The sequence below is a fragment of the Neoarius graeffei genome, chromosome 17, assembly GCF_027579695.1.
Source record: "Neoarius graeffei isolate fNeoGra1 chromosome 17, fNeoGra1.pri, whole genome shotgun sequence".
Classification (NCBI taxonomy): Eukaryota; Metazoa; Chordata; class Actinopteri; order Siluriformes; family Ariidae; genus Neoarius; species Neoarius graeffei.
The window spans coordinates 19,648,012-19,670,741 of record NC_083585.1 but is presented as its reverse complement, the minus strand read 5'-3'; the positions used below and the strand labels follow the sequence as shown (position 1 = coordinate 19,670,741).

The 22,730-nt window shown below is 40.4% G+C and overlaps 1 protein-coding gene across 4 annotated transcripts in view; it reads right to left on the bottom strand.

The window, feature by feature from the left end:
- Window positions 1–22,730, bottom strand: part of gkup (glucuronokinase with putative uridyl pyrophosphorylase) — a 51,723-nt gene that overhangs the window by 16,816 nt on the left and 12,177 nt on the right. For 3 of the 4 annotated variants that reach the window (XM_060943818.1, XM_060943817.1, XM_060943820.1), the window contains exons 7-17: window positions 18,802–18,958; window positions 18,566–18,643; window positions 18,312–18,403; window positions 18,121–18,226; window positions 17,199–17,278; window positions 17,019–17,087; window positions 6,459–6,519; window positions 6,332–6,348; window positions 6,008–6,065; window positions 5,824–5,916; window positions 5,686–5,746 (exon numbers count right to left, since the gene is read on the bottom strand). In XM_060943818.1, coding sequence (XP_060799801.1) covers window positions 5,686–5,746; window positions 5,824–5,916; window positions 6,008–6,065; window positions 6,332–6,348; window positions 6,459–6,519; window positions 17,019–17,087; window positions 17,199–17,278; window positions 18,121–18,226; window positions 18,312–18,403; window positions 18,566–18,643; window positions 18,802–18,958 — 872 coding nt within the window. The remainder of the gene's footprint in view (window positions 1–5,685; window positions 5,747–5,823; window positions 5,917–6,007; window positions 6,066–6,331; window positions 6,349–6,458; window positions 6,520–17,018; window positions 17,088–17,198; window positions 17,279–18,120; window positions 18,227–18,311; window positions 18,404–18,565; window positions 18,644–18,801; window positions 18,959–22,730) is intronic. The other variant, XM_060943819.1, reaches the window with a different exon arrangement.

The following is a 22,730-nucleotide window of genomic DNA, read 5'->3' as shown; positions in this document are numbered from 1 at the left end:
GCATGCAGAGGCCTTAACACACCCCCATACTATCACAGATGCTGCTTTTGAACTTTGTACTGGTAACAATCTGGATGGTCCTTTTCCTCTTTGGCCCAGAGGACACAATGTCCATGATTTCCCAAAAAATTTCAAATGTGAACTTGTCAGACCAGAGCACACTTTTCCACTTTGCGTCAGTCCACCTCAAAAGAACTCAAGCCTAGAGAATCTGGCAGTGTTTCTGGATGTTGTTGATATATGGCTTTTGCTTTGCATGTTAGATACAGCGATGAATCGTGTTTAACGATAACTGGTTTCTGAAGTGTTCCCAAGCCCATGTGGTCATATCCTTCGTACAATCATGTTTTTTAATGCACTGCTGTCTGGGGGATTGAAGGTCACGGGCATTCAATGTTAGTTTTTAGCCTTACCCTTATGTGCAAAGATTTCTCTGGATTCTCTGAATCTTTTGATGATATCATGGATTGCCGATGGTGAAATCTCTAAAGTCCTCGCAGTTGTACATTGAGAAATGTTTGACTGTTCGACTATTTACCAATTTAAACATTAAACTGTTCAACTGTTTACCCATGCAGTTTTTCACAAAGTAGCGAACCTTGCCCCATCCTTGCTTGTGAATGACTGAACCTTTCCAATTACCAATTAATGTTTACCTGTAGAATGTTCTAAACAGGTGTTTTTTGAGCATTCCTCAACTTTCCCAGTCTTTCATTGGCCCTATCCCAACTTTTTTGGAATGTGTTGCAGGCATTAAATTCAGAATGAGCGTATATTTACAAAAAAACAAAGTTTATCATCAGTTTGTACATTAAATATATTGCCTTTGTATTGTATTCAACTGAATATAGGAAAAGGATTTGCAAATCATTGCATTCTGTTTTTATTTACGTTTTACACAGTGTTCCAACTTAGAGATGGGGCTGTATGATATTCAATGCATTTAATATAAAAAGATAATCATAAATGAACTGTTCAATATGATTTTCAAGTCAAATGAAAATTAACTATCAGTGAAATTAAGTTTGGTAGTGACAAATTTATGATTGAAATTTTGGGCAAATATCCTGCTGAAAATCTTTGAAGCAATGGGAGACTGCTCTGAGAGATGAAGGAAGGAAAGATTATCGTTTTGTTTTTTATCTTGTTTGTATTTCCCCATTATATATTTCTTTGTAAATTCTGGTCAGGTACAAAAATAACTGCTTGTAGTGTATTTAGTGAACATCAGTAAAAATGTTAATTCATTCATCTTCAGTAGTGGTCGTGGTGGATCAGGAACAATGAGGGCAAGGTGGGAGTAAATCCTGAATGGTATGAGGCTACGTTCACACTGCAGGCTGAAGTGACTCAAATCCGATCTTTTCGCCCATATGTGACCTGTATCCGATCTTTTATTGACAATATGAACGACACAGATCCGATTTTTTCAAATCCGACCCAGGCCGTTTGGATATGTGGTCCTAATTCCGATTCCTATCCGCTCTTTTCATATGCGACTTCAGTCTGAACCGCCAGGTCGCATTCATCCGACTTACACATCATCAACAAGCCACAAACGTCACTATTCTGCGCTGAAGTAGGCGGCGGGTCTCTCAAAAAAAGTTACAACAACATGGCGCATAATCACGGGCGCAGATAGAGGGTGGGACTCGTCCCACCCAGATTTAAATTCACCTCGTTCGGTCCCCCCCACTTATAGGGAGGAAAAAACGTCTATGCTGTCTTTCTTTGCATAAGGCAAACCTCACGGAAAAATCAAAAGACTAATTACCATTCGGTTTATTGAGGTGCACAGCAGTGTATACATAGTTGCAACAACTCACATAAAACAAAGACTGATATTCGGTTGGTTGAGCTGCGCAGACTGCACAGGTTGCGAGCTCGAGCTTGGTTGCTATGGTAACCCACAACAAGTTTGACAGGCATATCGGGGTTGGGGTTGGTTTGCTGGCAGCTTTGTCCCCCCCAGTTCAAAAAACGTATCTGCGCCCCTGCGCATGACATCAATGCGAGGGACGCTTCGGGCTGTGAAGGTTCTGAATCTTCTCAATGGAAGGACGCAGAGGTTAGGGAGCTGATTTCCATTTGGGGGGATGCAGCTATTCAAGCTAGATTGGATGGGTCATACCGCAACCGGGCGGTTTTACTTCCGTAAACACTGGCCATGCTCACTGCGTGTGACGTCGTCGTATCCTGCAATGCGCATGCGGAACACTTTTAGGTCGCTTTTCGTTCATACTGAGGATCACATACAAGTCGCATATATTTGTTAATGTGAACGACCTCACAAAAAAATCGGATTTCACAAAAAAATCGGAATTGAGCATTAAGCCTTGCAGTGTGAACGTAGCGTGAGAGTCCATACATTCACACCTGAGGCAATTTAGCATAGCCAGTCAACCTAGTGCATTCTGTCCTGAATAAAAACATATTTCCAATTGGTATTACTGAGTGGCTAACCAGTGTGAGAAATAAGGCCGGACCGGTGGCTATTTACTGGTAATTTTCACATTTGTCCATCTGTATTTCAAAAGCATCAAACCGGATGGCCCATGAAAAATTGTAAAGATATGGGTCTAATCTACTTCTAATTTTCTTCCAAATGTTACACTGGGCGAATACATTATGTCATAACACAGCCTGTGAAACGGGGGCCTCTGCTGTCCTGACTTTAAAAATTCATAACTCGGCCACTGATGGTTCTACCCCCGTCAAAATTGATAGGTGCCTCCTTCTCCCCAAGCCCTTTTGAACTAGTGGCAAGAAGCATGGCCTGGTACAACCGAGGCTCAGACCACAATTCGCCCCCGAAACCCCCATGCAAGTGCTGCTCACCGAAAACTTTAATACGAGCCCTTGCTCGAGCCAGCCTTTAAAAATTCCTAGCTTGGCCAATGAAGGTCCTAGCCCCGCCAAAATTTACAGGCACATCCCTCTCCCCAAGACCTTTTGAACGAGACCAGGCTCGCCCTGAGCCGACACCAGGAGAGAGTGCGGCTCGCAGAAAACTTCAGCACGAGCCCTGGCTCCAGCCACTCACGCACATGGGGATTGAAAAAAACTCATAACTCGGCCACCAAAGGCCCTAGCCCCACCAAAATTTACAAGCACCTCCTGCTCCCTGAGTGGCATACTAAATAAGATAATGATAATACACTCGGTATTCACTGTTGTTTTTATTGCATGATGCAGCTGAACTAGTGTTTAGGGTTGACAGTATCTGATTGATCCAGTCAGTTGATGAAGAATTCAGTTTACATGAAACTTTACAGTACAGTATTAGGTTAAGCGCCAAACTGCCAATCAATGGTTATGTTGTTATTATTATGTGCATTTTTTTTCATTCATAATAAGAATGACAGTCACAGTCGTATGCTTTGTCAGATGTACAGTGGGGCAAAAAAGTATTTAGTCAGTCACCAATTGTGCAAGTTCTCCCACTTAAAATGAGAGAGGCCTGTAATTTTCATCATAGGTATACCTCAACCATGAGAGACAGAATGAGAAAAAAAAAATCCAGAAAATCACATTGTCTGATTTTTAAAGAATTTATTTGCAAATTATGGTGGAAAATAAGTATTTGGTCAATAACAAAAGTTCATCTCAATACTTTGTTATATACCCTTTGTTGGCAATGATGGAGGTCAAATGTTTTCTGTAAGTCTTCACAAGGTTTTCACACACTGTTGCTGGTATTTTGGCCCATTCCTCCATGCAGATCTCCTCTAGAGCAGTGATGTTTTGGGGCTGTCGCTGGGCAACACAGACTTTCAACTCCCTCCAAAGATTTTCTATGGGGTTGAGATCTGGATACTGGCTAGGCCACTCCAGGACCTTGAAATGCTTCTTACGAAGCCACTCCTTTGTTGCCCGGGCAGTGTGTTTGGGATCATTGTCATGCTGAAAGACCCAGCCACGTTTCATCTTCAATGCCCTTGCTGATGGAAGGAGGTTTTCACTCAAAATCTCACGATACATGGCCCCATTCATTCTTTCCTTTACACGGATCAGTCGTCATGGTCCCTTTGCAGAAAAACAGCCCCAAAGCATGATGTTTCCACCCCCATGCTTCACAGTAGGTATGGTGTTCTTTGGATGCAATTCAGCATTCTTTCTCCTCCAAACACGACAAGTTGAGTTTTTACCACAAAGTTCTATTTTGGTTTCATCTGACCATATGACATTCTCCCAGTCCTCTTCTGGATCATCCAAATGCTCTCTAGCAAACTTCAGATGGGCCTGGACATGTACTGGCTTAAGCAGGGGGACACGTCTGGCACTGCAGGATTTGAGTCCCTGGCGGCGTAGTCTGTTACTGATGGTAGTCTTTGTTATTTTGGTCCCAGCTCTCTGCAGGTCATTCACTAGATCCCCCCGTGTGGTTCTGGGATTTTTGCTCACCGTTCTTGTGATCATTTTGACCCCACAGGGTGAGATCTTGCATGAAGCCCCAGATCGAGGGAGATTATCAGTGGTCTTGTATGTCTTCCATTTTCTAATAATTGCTCCCACAGTTGATTTCTTCACACCAAGCTGCTTACCTATTGCAGATTCAGTCTTCCCAGCCTGGTGCAGGTCTACAATTTTGTTTCTGGTGTCCTTTGACAGCTCTTTGGTCTTGGCCATAGTGGAGTTTGGAGTGTGACTGTTTGAGGTTGTGGACAGGTGTCTTTTATACTGATAACGAGTTCAAACAGGTGCCATTAATACAGGTAACGAGTGGAGGACAGAGGAGCCTCTTAAAGAAGTTGTTACAGGTCTGTGAGAGCCAGAAATCTTGCTTGTTTGTAGGTGACCAAATACTGAGGAATTTACCAATTAATTCATTAAAAATCCTACAATGTGATTTCCTGGATTCTTTCCCCCCATTCTGTCTCTCATAGTTGAAGTGTACCTATGATGAAAATTACAGGCCTCTCTCATCTTTTTAAGTGGGAGAACTTGCACAATTGGTGGCTGACTAAATACTTTTTTGCCCCACTGTAGATTTATATTTTAATAGAGTTTTTATTTTCTTCTATTTTCTAAGTTCTAGTTTAGCAGATTTTAGTCTGAATTTTAACTCTATTATGTAAGAATAGTTGTATTGCTGATTACTAAATTTCTTATAGACTTATTATAAACATAGTATAGTCATTCTTGACATAATGTTTCTTGAGTGTTATTACAGTACCTGTATATGAGAACCACTAAGTTGTAACCAACTGGAACATCCTTGGCCCCCCAATACTTTTTTTCTAGACATGGAACTGACCTGTGTGTGCTACTGTTTTCTTGGGTAGAACTTTAAACATGGTTTTCTTGAATCTTCTGTCATTTTCTTGTAAATTATATTTAATTTGTAGTGTAATGAGCAACTAATGCCTAGTGTAATTTGGACTTTGAAGATCACAAGAATGTGCCTGGAAATAGATGAGAAGCCATGTCCAGGCATCTAAGCCTTTCAGCTTCCGGGGCCCTAAGGCGGGCCCTGAACAGGCTGAAATTTGGACAGACAGACAACATTTCAGACTTGTCTGTCCTGTGAGAGTCTGCTTAAAATTTCTTATTTCCCACACTGCTAATTATATATTGCCATACCATGACACTCTCCAAAGTGATATCTAATCTGAATGATGCTGTGATCATTGAAAAAATAAAGTAATAAGCTGTGAAATAGAAATTAGACTTCAGAGTCAGTACCATAACCTTGCTTGTCCATTAGCTGCTTGTTAAAGTCCATGTACACCAAACCCTCATACACCTGCAAGAGCATCATGAAACAATGATGTAAGAAAAGTGAAAGCTAATAAACAATTTAACGAGTGATGCAAGACTAACCTGTACCACTCTGTCCTGCAACCCGGCTGTGATAAACAGCTCATCCGTCTCCACATTCAGTATAAAGTTGGCTCGGACTGCTTTCGGAAGATCCTAACAATAGAGGTTCCAATATTATTTTTCCTGTTGCATCTGTATAAAATTAAGATTAAAGGTTTGTAATGGGAAAAAAAGATAAACTTACATCTTCAGTGAGGTTATAAAATTTCATCAGGCACTTCAAGGTAGCAGACACAATTGCACTTCACAGAAAACATAACCAGTTAGAATATCAGTAAAATTACAGGCCATAAATGTAAGTATTATTGTATAAGCAACATATACATTAATTACAAAACATTATGAATATATTATAGTTGTGGTTTAATCATCAATACAAATTTTCATTGCAATGTATACGTTTTTTATTTTATCATTTTAGCTTCATTATTTCAGAGGATTGATGGCATATAGCTTGTACTGCCAAATAACCCAGAACCTTTTTATATCCTTGATGAAGAACACTTACCTACTGCCAGCGAGGCCCTGGAAGGGACCAGAAGCATACATTACATGCGTATTTCAGTTTTGAAGCAACTTACAAATGAATACACAGAAAGATTTGTAGAGAACAATGCAGGAGTATTCGAACTCACCACCTGCCGTGGAATGTTGGTGTCGTACTTTAGAGTGAAATTCTGCTTGGTAAGAGCGATGCTGTCCGGATAATAATGACATCAAGATATCAGTTATATTATTTATTTTAAGAATGTCTTCTTCAGGTTACTACAAGTAGAAGGGACATTCCACCGAATGGGTGCTATTTGCTTGTTGTACCACTCCCAAATTAAACTTAATTTGTTATATCTTTTCAACACTGATTATGATAACACACATATTTAACTATTCAAAATGTGTACTGGTCAACCTCAGGCTACGTTATTTATTTTTTTTTACAAGGTTTGGAAGTCAAAGATAGCTGCATACTCTTTATATGAGTAACAGGACTGAAAGTAACAGGACTGAGTTTTTAGCCTAAGATTAGCTAATACATGGAATTAAGCCACATGGCGTCATCGCTAATAGCATGACCACACTTAGCACATTCTAGTGATTTACCAAAAGTCTGTATTTTTAAAATAAACAAATATAATCTAAGAAATAATTTAAGTAACAGAACAGTATGTTGACATTGACCTTATCAGTCAAAGTTAAAAAATCATCAAATATACAGAAAAGTAAATGAGAGAACTAACTTTTGGTCTTCCCATGGTCTTCAGAAGGCACAACTGATGTAACTTCCTGTTGAGCATGTGATTTATGGAATGTTCCAAATTTGTCAGATGGGGTAATATGTTTGGGTAACAGGACTGAGTGAAAACCCAGGCACACGACTAAAATGTGTATTTTAACTAAGATATTGTGGATTTCTTATGAAAAAATATATTTAAACCATGGATAGGATATGGAGTCACACAACTGTGCAAAAGAAATATTGTTTCTGAAAGATTTTAATCATAATATTTCATAGTTAAGTATAAAGTTAGAGTGCGGGGACATGCTATTTTTCAGTGTTTTAGGTACTTTTTATTAATCCTTACAATTATATATCTTAAATTTAAATCAGATCAATGTGCAGGACATTCTGCGTAATAAGGAAATGTATTTTAAAGTACATTTTTATGCGCATTTATACATATAATTTTCTAGGGACGGAAATGGCACCGATTCGGTGGAATGGCTCAGAACTTAAGGTCACTTTTTTTTTTTTAAATCTAAACCAGGAACCAACTCCTTTAGATGATTACAAAATAGCATTTGGACACTTAGGTCTATTCCAAGACACTAACATTCCCAAATGGAACATTCCCATAAACAATGTTCTCATCTATGAAGCTGATCTACTGCACACATTTGCCATAAATTGCCTTGGGACCAGTAGATTAAAATTTAAAGATGCACTAATTGAAATATACTCCAACAATACATTTTTTTCTGGGTTCATCCTGTACATGTTGGGGTCTTCTGAAATAAAACAGCACACATACTTTCAAAAGAAAATGGACATTAAAGTGCAAAGTGGGGAGGATAAATCTAAATGAACTATCTCATCTCATCTCATTATCTCTAGCCGCTTTATCCTGTTCTATAGGGTCGCAGGCAAGCTGGAGCCTATCCCAGCTGACTACAGGCGAAAGGCGGGGTACACCCTGGACAAGTCGCCAGGTCATCACAGGGCCGACACATAGACACAGACAACCATTCACACCTACGGTCAATTTAGACTCACCAGTTAACCTAACCTGCATGTCTTTGGACTGTGGGGGAAACCGGAGCACCCGGAGGAAACCCACGCGGACACGGGGAGAACATGCAAACTCCGCAGAGAAAGGCCCTCGTCGGCCATGGGGCTCGAACCCGGACCTTCTTGCTGTGAGGTGACAGCGCTAACCACTACACCACCATGCCGCCCCTAAATCAACTATAATATTTTTAAAAATTACACAAATGACAACGGATCTGGGATAATCGGGTCCCTCGGGTTGAAGAGAACGGCCAGGGGACGAACCTGACATAGCAGGGTCCATTTTCAGGCTACCCACATGGAGTTATATTCAAGGTCACAAAGTTAAGATGTTGCTATTAATACTCGTCAAGAAAACAAGCAAAAAATTAATATTACACATGTTCTGAAGAAATCCATCATAGTGGTGTAACTATCAGTTAAGGTAGGCATATCAGACGCTCGTTGGCTGTGCTGTGAAAATTGTCCAGGCAGACGCTCATCTAAGTTTCCAAATCTGTCAATTCTTCACGCTTGAATATTTTCTATCATGAATACTATCATTTAAAAGCTTAGACTTTCTGCTTTCCAAATAAATGTATCTGATTAAGATCTGTTCAGTACTTTGGGAGTAACGGCAGGTTGAAGTTGGTACAACAGAGTTCACTCTCTGCTCGCGGGACGTCGGGAAACTGCTGGTGATTTTTGAGTCATGGGAAAGCGGTCAGGCTCTCTCTCTCTCTCCTGATCGGTTTCCAACTGGATTACTCGTCAATATCAATCAGATAACTTTTATAGGGACGTTCTCTTGCTCTCACTGTTTCTGATGAAGGATTCAGCAAAATTTTCCATCTGCTAGTTTTGATGTTATGATTCACGGGAGACTTTGAAGTGAGTTTTCATAGCTTTACCTACTTATTTTTTCAAATCAAATTGATTCATGTAAATAAATAACTATTTTATAATATAACTGGAGTTGTTTGGATGAAAAATATTGAGATCTTAGTGGTCAGAATCATATTTTAAAAAACTGAAAGTCAGAAACGTGAGTGTCAATTTCAGTTCAGTTAATGTGAATTGTTCATTGGATGTGGATCAGACAGTTTTTTCGAGGTTCGCATTGAAAGCTGTGAATCTTATCATTTATATTCTTTCATATAAACACTAGTAGGCCCTACTTTTGAGAAATACAAAGGCCTACAGAGCACAAAGAGGGGATTAGAAATATTTTATTACTTTTTTACTGAGTGTACTGATTTAAATGTTTTTACCTCATTAGAATAATTAATACTAATTATATACTAATTTGCATCATCTGTTTTTACTAATTTTTCAAACTTTGTATTCCTCATTCAGGAACCATTATTATCTTCTGTATGAACCGCCTTCTTTATGGCTGTCTTGGTTACGGTTGGGTTCCACACGACTGAACTCAACTGTAGAAACTGGAGACTATATTTTAACAGAATGTAGAAATTAGAATACTGAACACAATAGGCTTTCTTGTACGTATAGGATGAACGTGTTCTTAATGCTGCTGCTCGGCTTCTGATGTACACACGTAAAGTTGACCGTATCAGTCCAGGACTTAAGCAGCTTCACTGGTTACCAGTAGAGAAACGCATCCACTTCAAGATTCTACTTCTAGCCTTCAAAGGGTTACATGGTCTTGTGCCTGGTTATATGAGTGATGCTCGACAGATCCATGTCCTGACGAGAACACTTAGCTCTTCAAATGCTGTTCTTTTAAAGCCGGTGGATTCCCATTTCAAGACATACAGCTATCATTCTTTTGCTGTAGCCATGTCTCACCTCTGGAACACTTTACCCATAGGACATTAGATCTTATGACTCTCTCTCTTCAGTCAAAACTTAAGATTTATCTATTTAGAACTTCATATGTTAGTATCTCTTATTGCCCATTCACATGTATTTACACATTGTATATTTAATGCTCAGAACTCTTTCGCTATGAGCGCTTTACAAATATTTTGTTGCTGTTGCTGACTGATTGGAACAAGGAAAGCCTGATTTAGAGTAGTGGAAATGATGGCATCAGGAGAATATATGGGGGATTATTTCAATTTGAATTTGTTAATAGGCCCTAAGATAACTGGATGTGTTGTGGACACTTTGTTCTGTCCAGCCATAGTGGGAGTTCCAGACAAAATGTTAGAGGAGCTGAATACGCAGCGTCTGCTGGAGTGGGTTGTCTGGCTTCAGTCATATTAGTGATCAGATTCATCACCCATGAGGCATAGAACAAACACAAGGATGAAGTAGGAGTTTAAAATTTGTTGCAAAAATGGTTACAACCAGGTTAGAACAGGTAAGAAAAAGCAAGCATTTCTTCTGAAATCAATGAGGAATGCCAGATACCAAAGGAATATTAAGTCACCGGACCATTCAATACGGGATCAGTGAGCCTGATCTGGTGCTCTTTTACGTAGAATGGAGTCAGTGAGCTTGTGTTCATTTATATGATCATAAAGGCAAGTGTACAAAGGCATTTTGGATGCAAACTTGCAGAAGTTTGCAAACAAATTGTTCAAATGTCTGTAGTGGATCTTTCTGCAAGATAACACTCTGAAACACACCAGCTGCAGTTTCAAAAAAGACTTTGCCAAAAGAGAAAATTACAGTCTTGGAAAGGTCTTTTCAGAGCCCAGACTTAAACCCAATAAACCCCTGAGGGTATGCTGTGGAGAGGGAAATGACAGGTTATCGATATTCTAGTGTGCATGAACTGAAGTCTTTACTGTCTGACACTTGGAAGAAACTTTCTCCACATCTGTTAGAGAAACTGGTCGATTCCATGACGAGACAATGTCAGTGTCAGTATTGAAAAGCAAAAGATTGTTTTGCAAGTTACAACCTAAAAATCTACTGTATTCCTATATTTAGGCATATTGGGTGAAAATTCAAATTCAATCCAAATCGCTTGAAATTGCTCTCGTTGAATTCGGAATCGAATGCAGAACAATGTACTTTTTACAGAATGAAAATATGTTTATCTGTTCTTGAGATATTACAAATCAAAGACTGAAAAAATGGCTTAATTTTTAGAAAACTGCCGTAATATTCCGTATGAGGATCACATGGTCCAAAATGGGCCTCATTAACCAGTGAGATCAAATGTTTTTTCTTAATAACGTTTCTGTTTTTCAAGATATTTGCATGGAAATTGGCGGCACATAGATGGTTGTATACTGAATACAAAGTTTGAAAAATTAGTAATAACGGATTATGCAAATTAGTGTTTAATTAGTATTAATTACGCTAAGGTACGTGAATCCTTTCATCATGGCACACCTTCAGCCTGTTCAGTGTGCTGAGTGCAGGATGTTTAGTCATTCTTTCTCCATCGCTAGCGATAGCTTTATTTGTGAAAAGTGCAGATTAGTTAGCTCTCTGACGGAGAAGATTATAGTGTTAAAAGCGCATATCCAGGCTTTAGAGAAGGTCAGTGAGAATGAGAACAGTGTAGTTTCTGTAGGGGAAAGTATAGATGCCCTAGGTGGAGTTAGTAATCCCCCAACTCCAGCATTACAGCCCTTAAAGCGGGGCGAATGGGTGATGACTCGGCGGCATACTCGGCGGCATAAGCGTAGAGCCAAAGCTACCACTGAGGCTCGCCCATGGGAGCACCACTCCTCTCTGCGTCACGTGTCAAACAGGTTTGCTCTCCTTAGTGATGCACCCACTGAGAAACCTGAAAGAGCTCTGGTTATAGGGGACTTGATCATACAGCACGTGAAATTAGCTCAGCCTTTAGGGGCACCAGCAGCTTTAGTCAGGTGTATACCGGGAGCCAGGGTGCCGGACATAGCAGGTAACCTTAGGGTCCTAGGCAAGCACAGGTTCTCAAAGATAGTTATCCATGCAGGAGCTAATGATATACACCTTCATCAGTCTGAGGTTACTAAGAGTAACTTTGTAGAGGTGTTTAAATTAGCGAAGGCGATGTCCGATGCTGTAGTATGCTCTGGCCCCATCCCAATGCGGCGTGGAGATATAGCTTACAGCAGGTTATGGTCGCTGAACTGCTGGCTGTCCAGGTGGTGCTCTGAAAACAGTGTGGGCTTTACAGATAATTGGGCTAATTTTGAGGGCACTGCTGGCCTGTTAGGGCGGGACGGTATCCATCCCACTCGGGAAGGTGCTGCTCTCATTTCCTGCAGCATAGGTCATAGTCTCAGAACAGGCCTAGTTAATTTCTGACAATCCAGAGCCAAGACCAGGGAGCAGACGAACAGGCTAAACCGACTGTCTGCTAGCTGCACAGAGTCGTCACTCAGGGTCCACTACATCGAGACAGTGTCTGTTCCCCGAGCTCAACAAAAAAGTAGAAATATTCAGAGAGTTTGTTCCAGTAACCTAATCGATATAAAATTAGATCATACTGACTGTACAGCCGCTGCCAGCACCTTTGATCTAAAGGTGGGGCTATTAAATATTAGCTCTCTTACATCTAAAGTGCTAATGGTTAATGAACTCATCAGGAGTTTAATGTACTTTAATTGAAACATGGAATAAACCAAATGAATATATAGCATTAAATGAAGCTAGTCCTCCTGGATACAGTTATATACACCAGCCTCGTCTAACTGGCAGAGGAGGAGGCGTCGCGGTTATTTATAATGATTATCTAGGAGTAACACAAAAACCTGGTTATAAATTTAATAAATTTGAAGTTCGTCATACTAATATAATGTATGTAGCCTCAAAAAATAAGTCTACCCAGTTAATTCTGTTACTTATTATTTACAGGCCCCCGGGGCCATATTCTGAGTTTCTTTCTGAATTTGCAGATTTTATCTCAGACCTGGTTATTTCCTTAGACAAAGCTTTAGTTGTCGGAGATTTAATATTCAGACCTTTTGAAAACAGCGTTTGTGTCCATTTTAGATTCAGTAGGGATTAATCAGAATGTCACAGGACTGACCCATAATGGTGGTCACACCCTCGATCTAATACTAACGTTCGGGTTAAACGTAGAAAATATAGTCATACTTCCACAGTCTGAAGTTATCTCAGATCATTATCTCATCTCATTCAAAATATGTCTGAGTAATAATATATGCACCTCACCACGCAACTGTATTAAACGTACATTCACGTCAACTACTGCACAGAACTTTATAAATAACCTCCCAGAGTTATCAACTTTGATTGAGTCACTGTAAGCCCCTGCAGATCTTGATCAGGCAACTGAATGCTTACAGTCAACATTCCGCCATACTTTAGATAATGTAGCTCCTCTTAAATGGAAAATGGTCAGAGACAAAAAATTAGCACCCTGGTATAATGATGACACTCACACTTTAAAACAGACCACTCGAAAATTGGAACGTAAATGGCATCAAACAAAATTGGTAGTGTTCAAATTAGCGTGGAAGGAGAGCTTCCTGAAGTATAGAAAAGCTAGATCAACATATCTCTCCTCCCTAACAGAAGATAACAAAAATAATCCTAGATTCCTATTTAATACTGCAGCAAAATTAACCAGGAATAAGTCCACTATCAACACATGCACACCTGCAGTATGTAGTAGCAACGACTTCATTAATTTTTTTAATGACAAAATTGAGAATATCCGACAAAAAATTCAAACTACTAATTTAAGGTCACACAATGTAAGTGACCTTGTAGTTAACAATATAACTGTATCAGATCATCAATTAGAATGTTTTACTCTCCTAAAAGAAACTGAATTACTTTCATTAATCTCTGCATCAAAAGCCTCAACTTGCGTACGAGATCCCTTACCTAGACGTCTATTCAAACAGATAATACCTGAAGTAATTGAACTGCCTCTAAAAATAATAAATTCTTCTCTTACGATTGGCTATGTACCCAAATCCTTTAAACTAGCAGTTATCAAACCCCTGATTAAAAAAGCTGACCTTGATCCCTGTCAGCTGTCCAATTATCGGCCAATATCAAACCTCCCCTTTATCTCCAAGATCCTTGAAAAAGCTGTGGCACAGCAGTTATGCTCATATTTACATCGGAATAACATCCACGAAATGTATCAGTCAGGATTTAGACCTCATCATAGCACAGAGACAGCACTGGTTAAAGTAGTAAACGACCTACTGTTGGCGTCTGATCAGGGCTGTGTCTCGCTGCTTGTGTTGCTTGACCTTAGTGCAGCATTTGATACCATTGATCATTCCATTCTTCTGGATAGACTAGAAAATGTTGTGGGAGTTAAGGGAACGGCCCTCTCCTGGCTCAGCTCTTATTTAACTGATCGCTATCAGTATGTTGATATAAATGGTGATATTTCTAGACGTACTGAGGTAAAGTTTGGTGTTCCACAAGGTTCGGTCTTGGGTCCACTGCTTTTTTCTTTATATATGTTACCTCTGGGTGATATCATTCGTAAACATTGTTTCCACTGTTATGCTGGTGACACACAGTTGTATGTTTCTGAAAAACCAGATGAGAGACACCAACTTAATAGAATTGAGGAATGTGTAAAGGACATTAGACACTGGATGCTTATTAACTTCCTTCTGCTTAACTCTGACAAGACTGAAGTACTTGTACTCGGACCACATGCAGCTAGAAGTAAGTTTTCTGATTACACAGTAACTCTGGATGGCCTTTCTGTTTCTTCACGTGCAGCAGTAAAAGACGTCAGAGTGATTATTGACCCCAGTCTTTCATTCGAAACTCACACTGATAATATTACCCGGACAGCTTTCTTTCATCTCAGAAATACTGCTAAGATAAGAAATTTAAATGTCACTACATGACATGAAAAAACTAGTTCATGCTTTCTTTACTGATATTCAGGAGTAATCCAGTTGGAAACTGATCAGAAGAGAGACAGCCTGACCGCTTTCCCATGACTCAAAAAGAAAAGCACCGGCAGTTTCCCGATGTCCCGTGAGCAGAGAGTGAACTCTGTTGTACCAACTTCAACCTGCCGTTACTCCCAAAGTACTGAACAGATCTTACCCAGATACATTTCTTTGGAAAGCAGAGATTATAAGCTTTTTAATGATAATATTCACGATAGAAAATATTCAAGAGTGAAGCAATGACAGATTTGGAAACTTAGATGAGCGTCTGCACACACAATTTTCACAGCACGGCCGGTGAGCGTCTGATACGCCTACTATATATATTTGTTTAAAATAAATGCATGGTTTGACATTTTGTTTAGTTAATACGATTTTAACTATGGTCCAGGGTGCCTCAGATAGTCTCAATAAGTTTACTTAAATACTTACAACCCCGATTCCAAAAAAGTTGGGACAAAGTACAAATTGTAAATAAAAACGGAATGCAATAATTTACAAATCTCAAAAACTTATATTGTATTCACAATAGAACATAGACAACAACATATCAAATGTCGAAAGTGAGAAATTTTGAAATTTCATGCCAAATATTGGCTCATTTGAAACTTCATTACAGCAACATATCTCAAAAAAGTTGGGACAGGGGCAATAAGAGGCTGGAAAAGTTAAAGGTACAAAAAAGGAACAGCTGGAGGATCAAATTGCAACTCATTAGGTCAATTGGCAATAGGTCATTAACATGACTGGGTATAAAAAGAGCATCTTGGAGTGGCAGCGGCTCTCAGAAGTAAAGATGGGAAGAGGATCACCAATCCCCCTAATTCTGCGCCGACAAATAGTGGAGCAATATCAGAAAGGAGTTCAGCAGTGTAAAATTGCAAAGAGTTTGAACATATCATCATCTACAGTGCATAATATCATCAAAAGATTCAGAGAATCTGGAAGAATCTCTGTGCGTAAGGGTCAAGGCCGGAAAACCATACTGGGTGCCTGTGATCTTCGGGCCCTTAGACGGCACTGCATCACATACAGGCATGCTTCTGTATTGGAAATCACAAAATGGGCTCAGGAATATTTCCAGAGAACATTATCTATGAACAAAATTCACCGTGCCATCCGCCGTTGCCAGCTAAAACTGTAGTTCAAAGAAGAAGCCGTATCTAAACATGATCCAGAAGCGCAGATGTCTTCTCTGGGCCAAGGCTCATTTAAAATGGACTGTGGCAAAGTGGAAAACTGTTCTGTGGTCAGACGAATCAAAATGTGAAGTTCTTTATGGAAATCAGGGATGCTGTGTCATTCGGACTAAAGAGGAGAAGGACGACCCAAGTTGTTATCAGCGCTCAGTTCAGAAGCCTGCATCTCTGATGGTATGGGGTTGCATTAGTGCGTGTGGCATGGGCAGCTTACACATCTGGAAAGACACCATCAATGCTGAAAGGTATATCCAGGTTCTAGAGCAACATATGCTCCCATCCAAACGACGTCTCTTTCAGGGAAGACCTTGCATTTTCCAACATGACAATACCAAACCACATACTGCATCAATTACAGCATCATGGCTGCGTAGAAGAAGGGTCCGGGTACTGAACTGGCCAGCCTGCAGTCCAGATCTTTCACCCATAGAAAACATTTGGCGCATCATAAAACGGAAGATACGACAAAAAAGACCTAAGACAGTTGAGCAACTAGAATCCTACATTAGACAAGAATGGGTTAACATTCCTATCCCTAAACTTGAGCAACTTGTCTCCTCAGTCCCCAGACATTTACAGACTGTTGTAAAGAGAAAAGGGGATGTCTCACAGTGGTAAACATGGCCTTGTCCCAACTTTTTTGAGATGTGTTGTTGTCATGAAATTTAAAATCACCTAATTTTTCTCTTTAAATGATACATTTTCTCAGTTTAAACATTTGATATGTCATCTATGTTCTATTCTGAATAAAATATGGAATTTTGAAACTTCCACATCATTGCATTCCGTTTTTATTTACAATTTGTACTTTGTCCCAACTTTTTTGGAATCGGGGTTGTAAATCTCTGGTGTTCGTGAGAAATCCCTTTTTTTCCTCATACCCCTGCTACATTTTGAGATGCGTGATATGAAGAGTCTTACCCTTGATTTGAGCAGAACTGATAAAACTTCTTACAGGTGGCCTGTAACAGCCTCAGACCTCCCAAATACCTGACAAAAGGGAACATGAGCCAATACTGTTTCACAATCATTTCATACAGGATATATTGTCTGCACACATAGCAAACATAGACAGGAAGTATGACTGAAAAAAGAACAAACCCTTCTTTGTGGCTGATGCGAAACAGATCCTGTAGGCTGCCGAACTCGGTGGGATCATTCAGTGGATGAGGAAGGAGGACCTAAACACGGACATGTTAGCGGAGTTAGAAAGAAAATCAGACAATGTCATTTACTTAGGATTACGGAAGCTGAGAGAGGCCCTTCATATAATCCTTTTTTTTTTTATTCACCTTGTTATCCCGAGATAACGACATAATTAATTCAGGATCTCGAGAAAACAACACAACTAATTCGAGATCTCGAGAAAACAAAACCGTTATTTCAAGATCTCGAGAAAACAAAACAATTATTCCGTGATCTCGAGAAAACAAAACAATTATTCCATGACCTCGAGTAAACAGCTGAGAAATGGTTCATTCAGGTGCGCCAAGAGACTTGTGATATGCTGACTTTGGGGCTATTTCTCATTCTGTATAGACGCAACTTTGGTCATTAGAATGTCTGGAATAATCGATCACCTAATAAGGCAATATTTTGATCAGGGATTGACACAGGGAGAGATTGCATTAAGTCTTTTAATAAGGGATAATTTCAAAATTAGTCCGCGGCACCTCCGCAGAAGACTGGCCCCCTCTCTCTCAAGGCATTGTAAAAAGCCATTTCTGCTCTGTTACATGTCCGCCAATTTCTAAGTCTTCGTTGTCTGACCCACAGGGGGGCGCAGCTCTGCTAGAAATCTCAGCTGTTTTCTCGAGATCGTGAAATAATTGTTTTGTTTTCTCGAGATCACGGAATAATTGTTTTGTTTTCTCGAGATCTCGAATTAGTTGTGTTGTTTTCTCGACATCCTGAATTAATTATGTCGTTATCTCGGGATAACAAGGTGAATAAAAAAAAGATTATATGAAGGGCCTCTCGCGGCTTCCGTATAGGATTTATAAGGTTTACTGTTTTTATATACCAGAGATTGGCTTTCTATTAGTGTCACTTCGGCCCAGAAGTTAGAAATGGTCATAGCAATGGTTTTGCCGTTGAAGCCGTCAGAAGGATTTCCCATCAGTCCTACCCTGTAGAGGGGCAAACAGTGATTAAGCAGAACTCAAAAGATTGCAGCTAGACTGTATTGATGGTGGTGGGTGTGCTATCAGCAACCTGGCATAAGAGCGGAAGGTGATGGGTTTGACTGGAACCTCTTGCTGTTTAGTTGAGTAGTGTGCAAGCCATTTTGTGTAGTCGCACAGACCCTGTAATGTAAGACATAAAACTAAGTACCTTTGCCTAATTGGATTCATCTGCTTATTATGGCACATATTAGCACCAATACAGTACAAATGTTTTATTTTGCAAAATGCACTAAAATACACTGATAAACCTGTCAAGACTGGATGTTTTATTCAGGTTCTCACCACTTGTCCAATTAACTGGAACCCTGTAGGTAACTTCATTCCATACACAGACAATTGTTCTTCATTTATAAGCCATTCCTAAGAAGCAGTACGTGAACAGAACAAGCAACGCTGATTGCAAATAATTCAACAAACCCAACTTTGTAATAGTAATTTGGAAAAGTTAGGTTTCTCCTGTTCAAGGCACATTGAGGTTGTTTTTTTTTTTTTGCTTAAAAATGAAGCAATGCACTGACCCACAACCTGCCAAACGTCCTGGATTCCACATCCGGCTGCTTGAGCAGGAAGTCTGAGAGGTAAGATAGCGTCTCTTTGCGGAGGCAGTAGAAGACCACACTGGCCAGACGAGATGCCGTGACGCCCTCCTGTGGCTTCTCAAGGAAACGTTTGATCCTAAAATACAACAAGCTACAATGTGCACTTGCATATACGGACACAGAATGGCTCTCTCCCACACTGGAATTACTTCATACATCCTAATAAAGCTGATTAATATGTGAAACTGAGCTTTCGTCCTAAATTTGTATAAGGCTGTCTATAACACTGATCAGCCATAACATCAAAACCACTGACAGGTGAAGTGAATAACACTGATCATCTCATTACAATGGCATCTGTCAAGGGGTGGGATATATTAGGCAGCAAGAGAACGGTCAGTTCTTGAAGCTGAAAAATGGGCAAGTGTAAGGATCTGAGTGACTTTGACAAGGGCCAAACTGTGATGGCGAGATGACTGGGTCTGAGCATCTCCAAAATGGTACATCTTGTGAGGTGTTCCTGGTATGCAGTGGTTAGTACTGAACAAAAGTGGTCCAAGGAAGGACAACTGGTAAACCGGCGACAGAGTCATGGGTGTCGAAGGCTAATTGATTCACATGGTGCATGAAGGCTAAAGGCCTCTGCATGCTTTTGCAACAAGGCTTTCACAGACAGCTTTTCGCAGACAGTTGTAATTTATCGTTGAGCGGGGAGTAATAGGCATGCGCGATGTTATTCACCGCTACAACGCAAGGGGGCGCGAAGTCACGAAATCGCTAGGAGTAGATGGTGGGTGTGGTTAGTGGAGCGTTTATCCTCCGGTTACTTATAATGACTAGAACTGGAGTCGTATAGATGTATGTACTTCCTCACTTCCTCGATCAACCGCTCTTCGTGCTGCTCCATCTTCGCTCGTGTTTTTAAAAATGGCGGTAGTGAAACAAACCAAACCGGGAAAGTAGGGAAGCGGAAGTGCGTGTACAGCGGATGTAGAGTGGACCAATCAGAGCCCTCTTGTCTGCGACGCTGTCTGCGAGGCTTCTGCGGTGGTCACAATTTTTGGGAGGTGCGCACAGAGCGTCTGCGAAGGTAGGGGGGCTACGCAGACGCTATCTGCGGCGCCGTCTGCGAGGACTGCGTTGTCAGCATAAATTGGCCTTAACCCATATGGTCCAATCCCAAACTGCTGAAAAGTTAATGCTCACTAAGGCCACACCAATTTAATTAGTTGGTTCTCGGATTTTTTCAGGAAAAATATGAAGCGAGTGCGCGAAATAAAAATAAAATTTAAAAAATGCTCTGATGGTAAAATTAGCGGTGGAAATAGAGGGCTTTCATAATAGAGAAACAAAACAAAGACAATACATTATTGTTACACATTTCATATGGCTCTTTTAATAGCTTATCTTATTTCCACCCGTATGTATTAAGGGCTAGCTCTGGCTGCACGTCTTTTATCAGGCAAACCAGTAAACAGATAGGCTAAATAAACGATTGAATTACAGTCAATTGAACATCTACAATGCACAGAAAAAAAGATTTGACCAGGAGTAGGCTACTTCTGATGGCTAAATACTTTGAATGATTTTTTGTTTGCCCCAGCTCTGGCGGCACGGTGGTGTAGTGGTTAGCGCTGTTGCCTCACAGCAAGAAGGTCCTGGGTTCGAGCCCCAGGGCCGGCGAGGGCCTTTCTGTGCGGAGTTTGCATGTTCTCCCCGTGTCCGCGTGGGTTTCCTCTGGGTGCTCCGGTTTCCCCCACAGTCCAAAGACATGCAGGTTAGGTTAACTGGTGGCTCTAAATTGACCGTAGGTGTGAATGTGAGTGTGAATGGTTGTCTGTGTCTATGTGTCAGCCCTGTGATGACCTGGCGACTTGTCCAGGGTGTACCCCGCCTTTCGCCCATAGTCAGCTGGGATAGGCTCCAGCTTGCCTGCGACCCTGTAGAACAGGATAAAGCGGCTAGAGATAATGAGATGAGATGAGAAACCCAGCTCCACAGAGTTGTAGTCCGAGTTAGCACATCGCAGGGTAACAAGCTCACGGCATCTTGAGTACAACTGTGCAAAATTTTCTCCCTCTTGAATTCCGACACACCTGTCAAAGATTTTACGCTTCTGTTCGCTGAATATCCTAACAATCACAAACAGGCTTTGCAGGATTCCCCTCCACAGCCATGTTTCTTCCACAAGTCTTTATCTAAAGTGAAAGGGGCGATTTGATTGGTTTTCGACGTCACGTGACCTCAACCTGCAGTCGATTTCGATTTTTTTTTTATTTTATTTTGCATTTTCTTCAAGCGGCGATTCCGAGAACCAACTAATCGAATTGGTGTGGCCTAAAACAGAATCGTGACAGCCTTAACTTTTTCAGCCATTTTGGAGATGCTCAGACCCAGTCATCTCGCCATCACAATTTGGCCCTTGTTAAAGTCGCTCAGATCCTTACGCTTGCCCAATTTTCCTGCCTTCAACACATCAACTTTGAGAAATGACTGTTCTCTTGCTGCCTAATAATCAATGCTATTCAATCCACCTGCGGTTTTAAAGGGATTCTCCAGCGGATTTATTCTCAAACTTATTTTATGTAAAATTCGTTATAGGTTTCAAAAATCACTTTCATTTTCAGAGATCAAATAGTGTTTGAGAAAAATTTATTTTCTTTAAAATGTCAGATGAGCTTCCTGTGGTGGTGACGTATGTGATGACATCATGTAGCAGTCGCTTGGAGTAACTCGGCTATTTATATTCTCTCTTTACATCATAGTTTTGTTAGTTTTACAAGTATTTTACCGAAGTTATCAGTTTTTAAATAAGCGTGCCTCATTGTGTAGCGTATAAATGCCACAATGATGCTAAAAAGAAAGCACAAGCTGGAACAAGACTGCAGTTTGGATCAGACAGGAGACGTCGTGCTGCAAAATCTTTTTTCACATGATCTAGAGGTTCCAGCTTGTGCTTTCTTTTTAGCATCATTGTGGCATTTACAGTTGCAAACAGAAGTTTACATACAGTTTAAAAAAAAGACACACAAGCTTTTTTTTCCCCCGTGTCTGACAGTAAAATTGAGGAAACTTTTCCTGTTTTAGGTCAGTTAGGATCCCCAATTTTTTTTTTTTTAATTTGTAAAATGTCAGAATAATCAGACAGAGAATTTTTAATTACTTTCACGAAAGTCAGAAGTTTACATACACTAAGTTGACTGTGACTTTAAACAGCTTGGAGCGTTCCACATGATGATGTTTTGGCATTAGAAGCTTTTAATAAGCTAACTGACATCATTTGAGTTAACTGGAGGCAAACTTGTGGATGCATTTTAAGGCACACCTTCAGACACAAGGGCGTCTTCGTGTGACATCATGGGAAAATCAAAATAAATCAACCAAGCTATCAGGAAAAGAATAGGGGATCTTAACAAGTCTGGTTCAATTGGAAATTGGGTACAATTTCCAGGTGCCTAAAGGTCCCACGTTCATCTGTTAAAACAATAATATGCAAGTTTAAACACCATGGGAGCACACAGATATCATACCGCTCGAGAAGGAGATGTCCCAGAGATGAACGTGCTTTGGTGCAAAAGATGCAAATGAACCCCAGAACAACAGCAAAAGACCATGTAAAGATGCTGGCTGAAACCAGTAAGAGAGTATCATTATCCACAGTAAAACGAGTTCTGTACTCAGCGAGGAGAAAGCAGCCACTGCTCCAAAACCACCATACAAAAGCCAGATTACAGTTTGCAGCTTCACATGGCGGTAAAGATCTTAATTTCTGAAGTCATGTCTTGTGGTCTGATGAAACAAAAATTGAACTGTTTGGTCATAATGATCATCATTATGCACGGAGGAGAAAGGGGGAAGCTTGCAAGTCTCCAAACACCATCCCAACCATGAAGTCTGGGGGTGGCAGC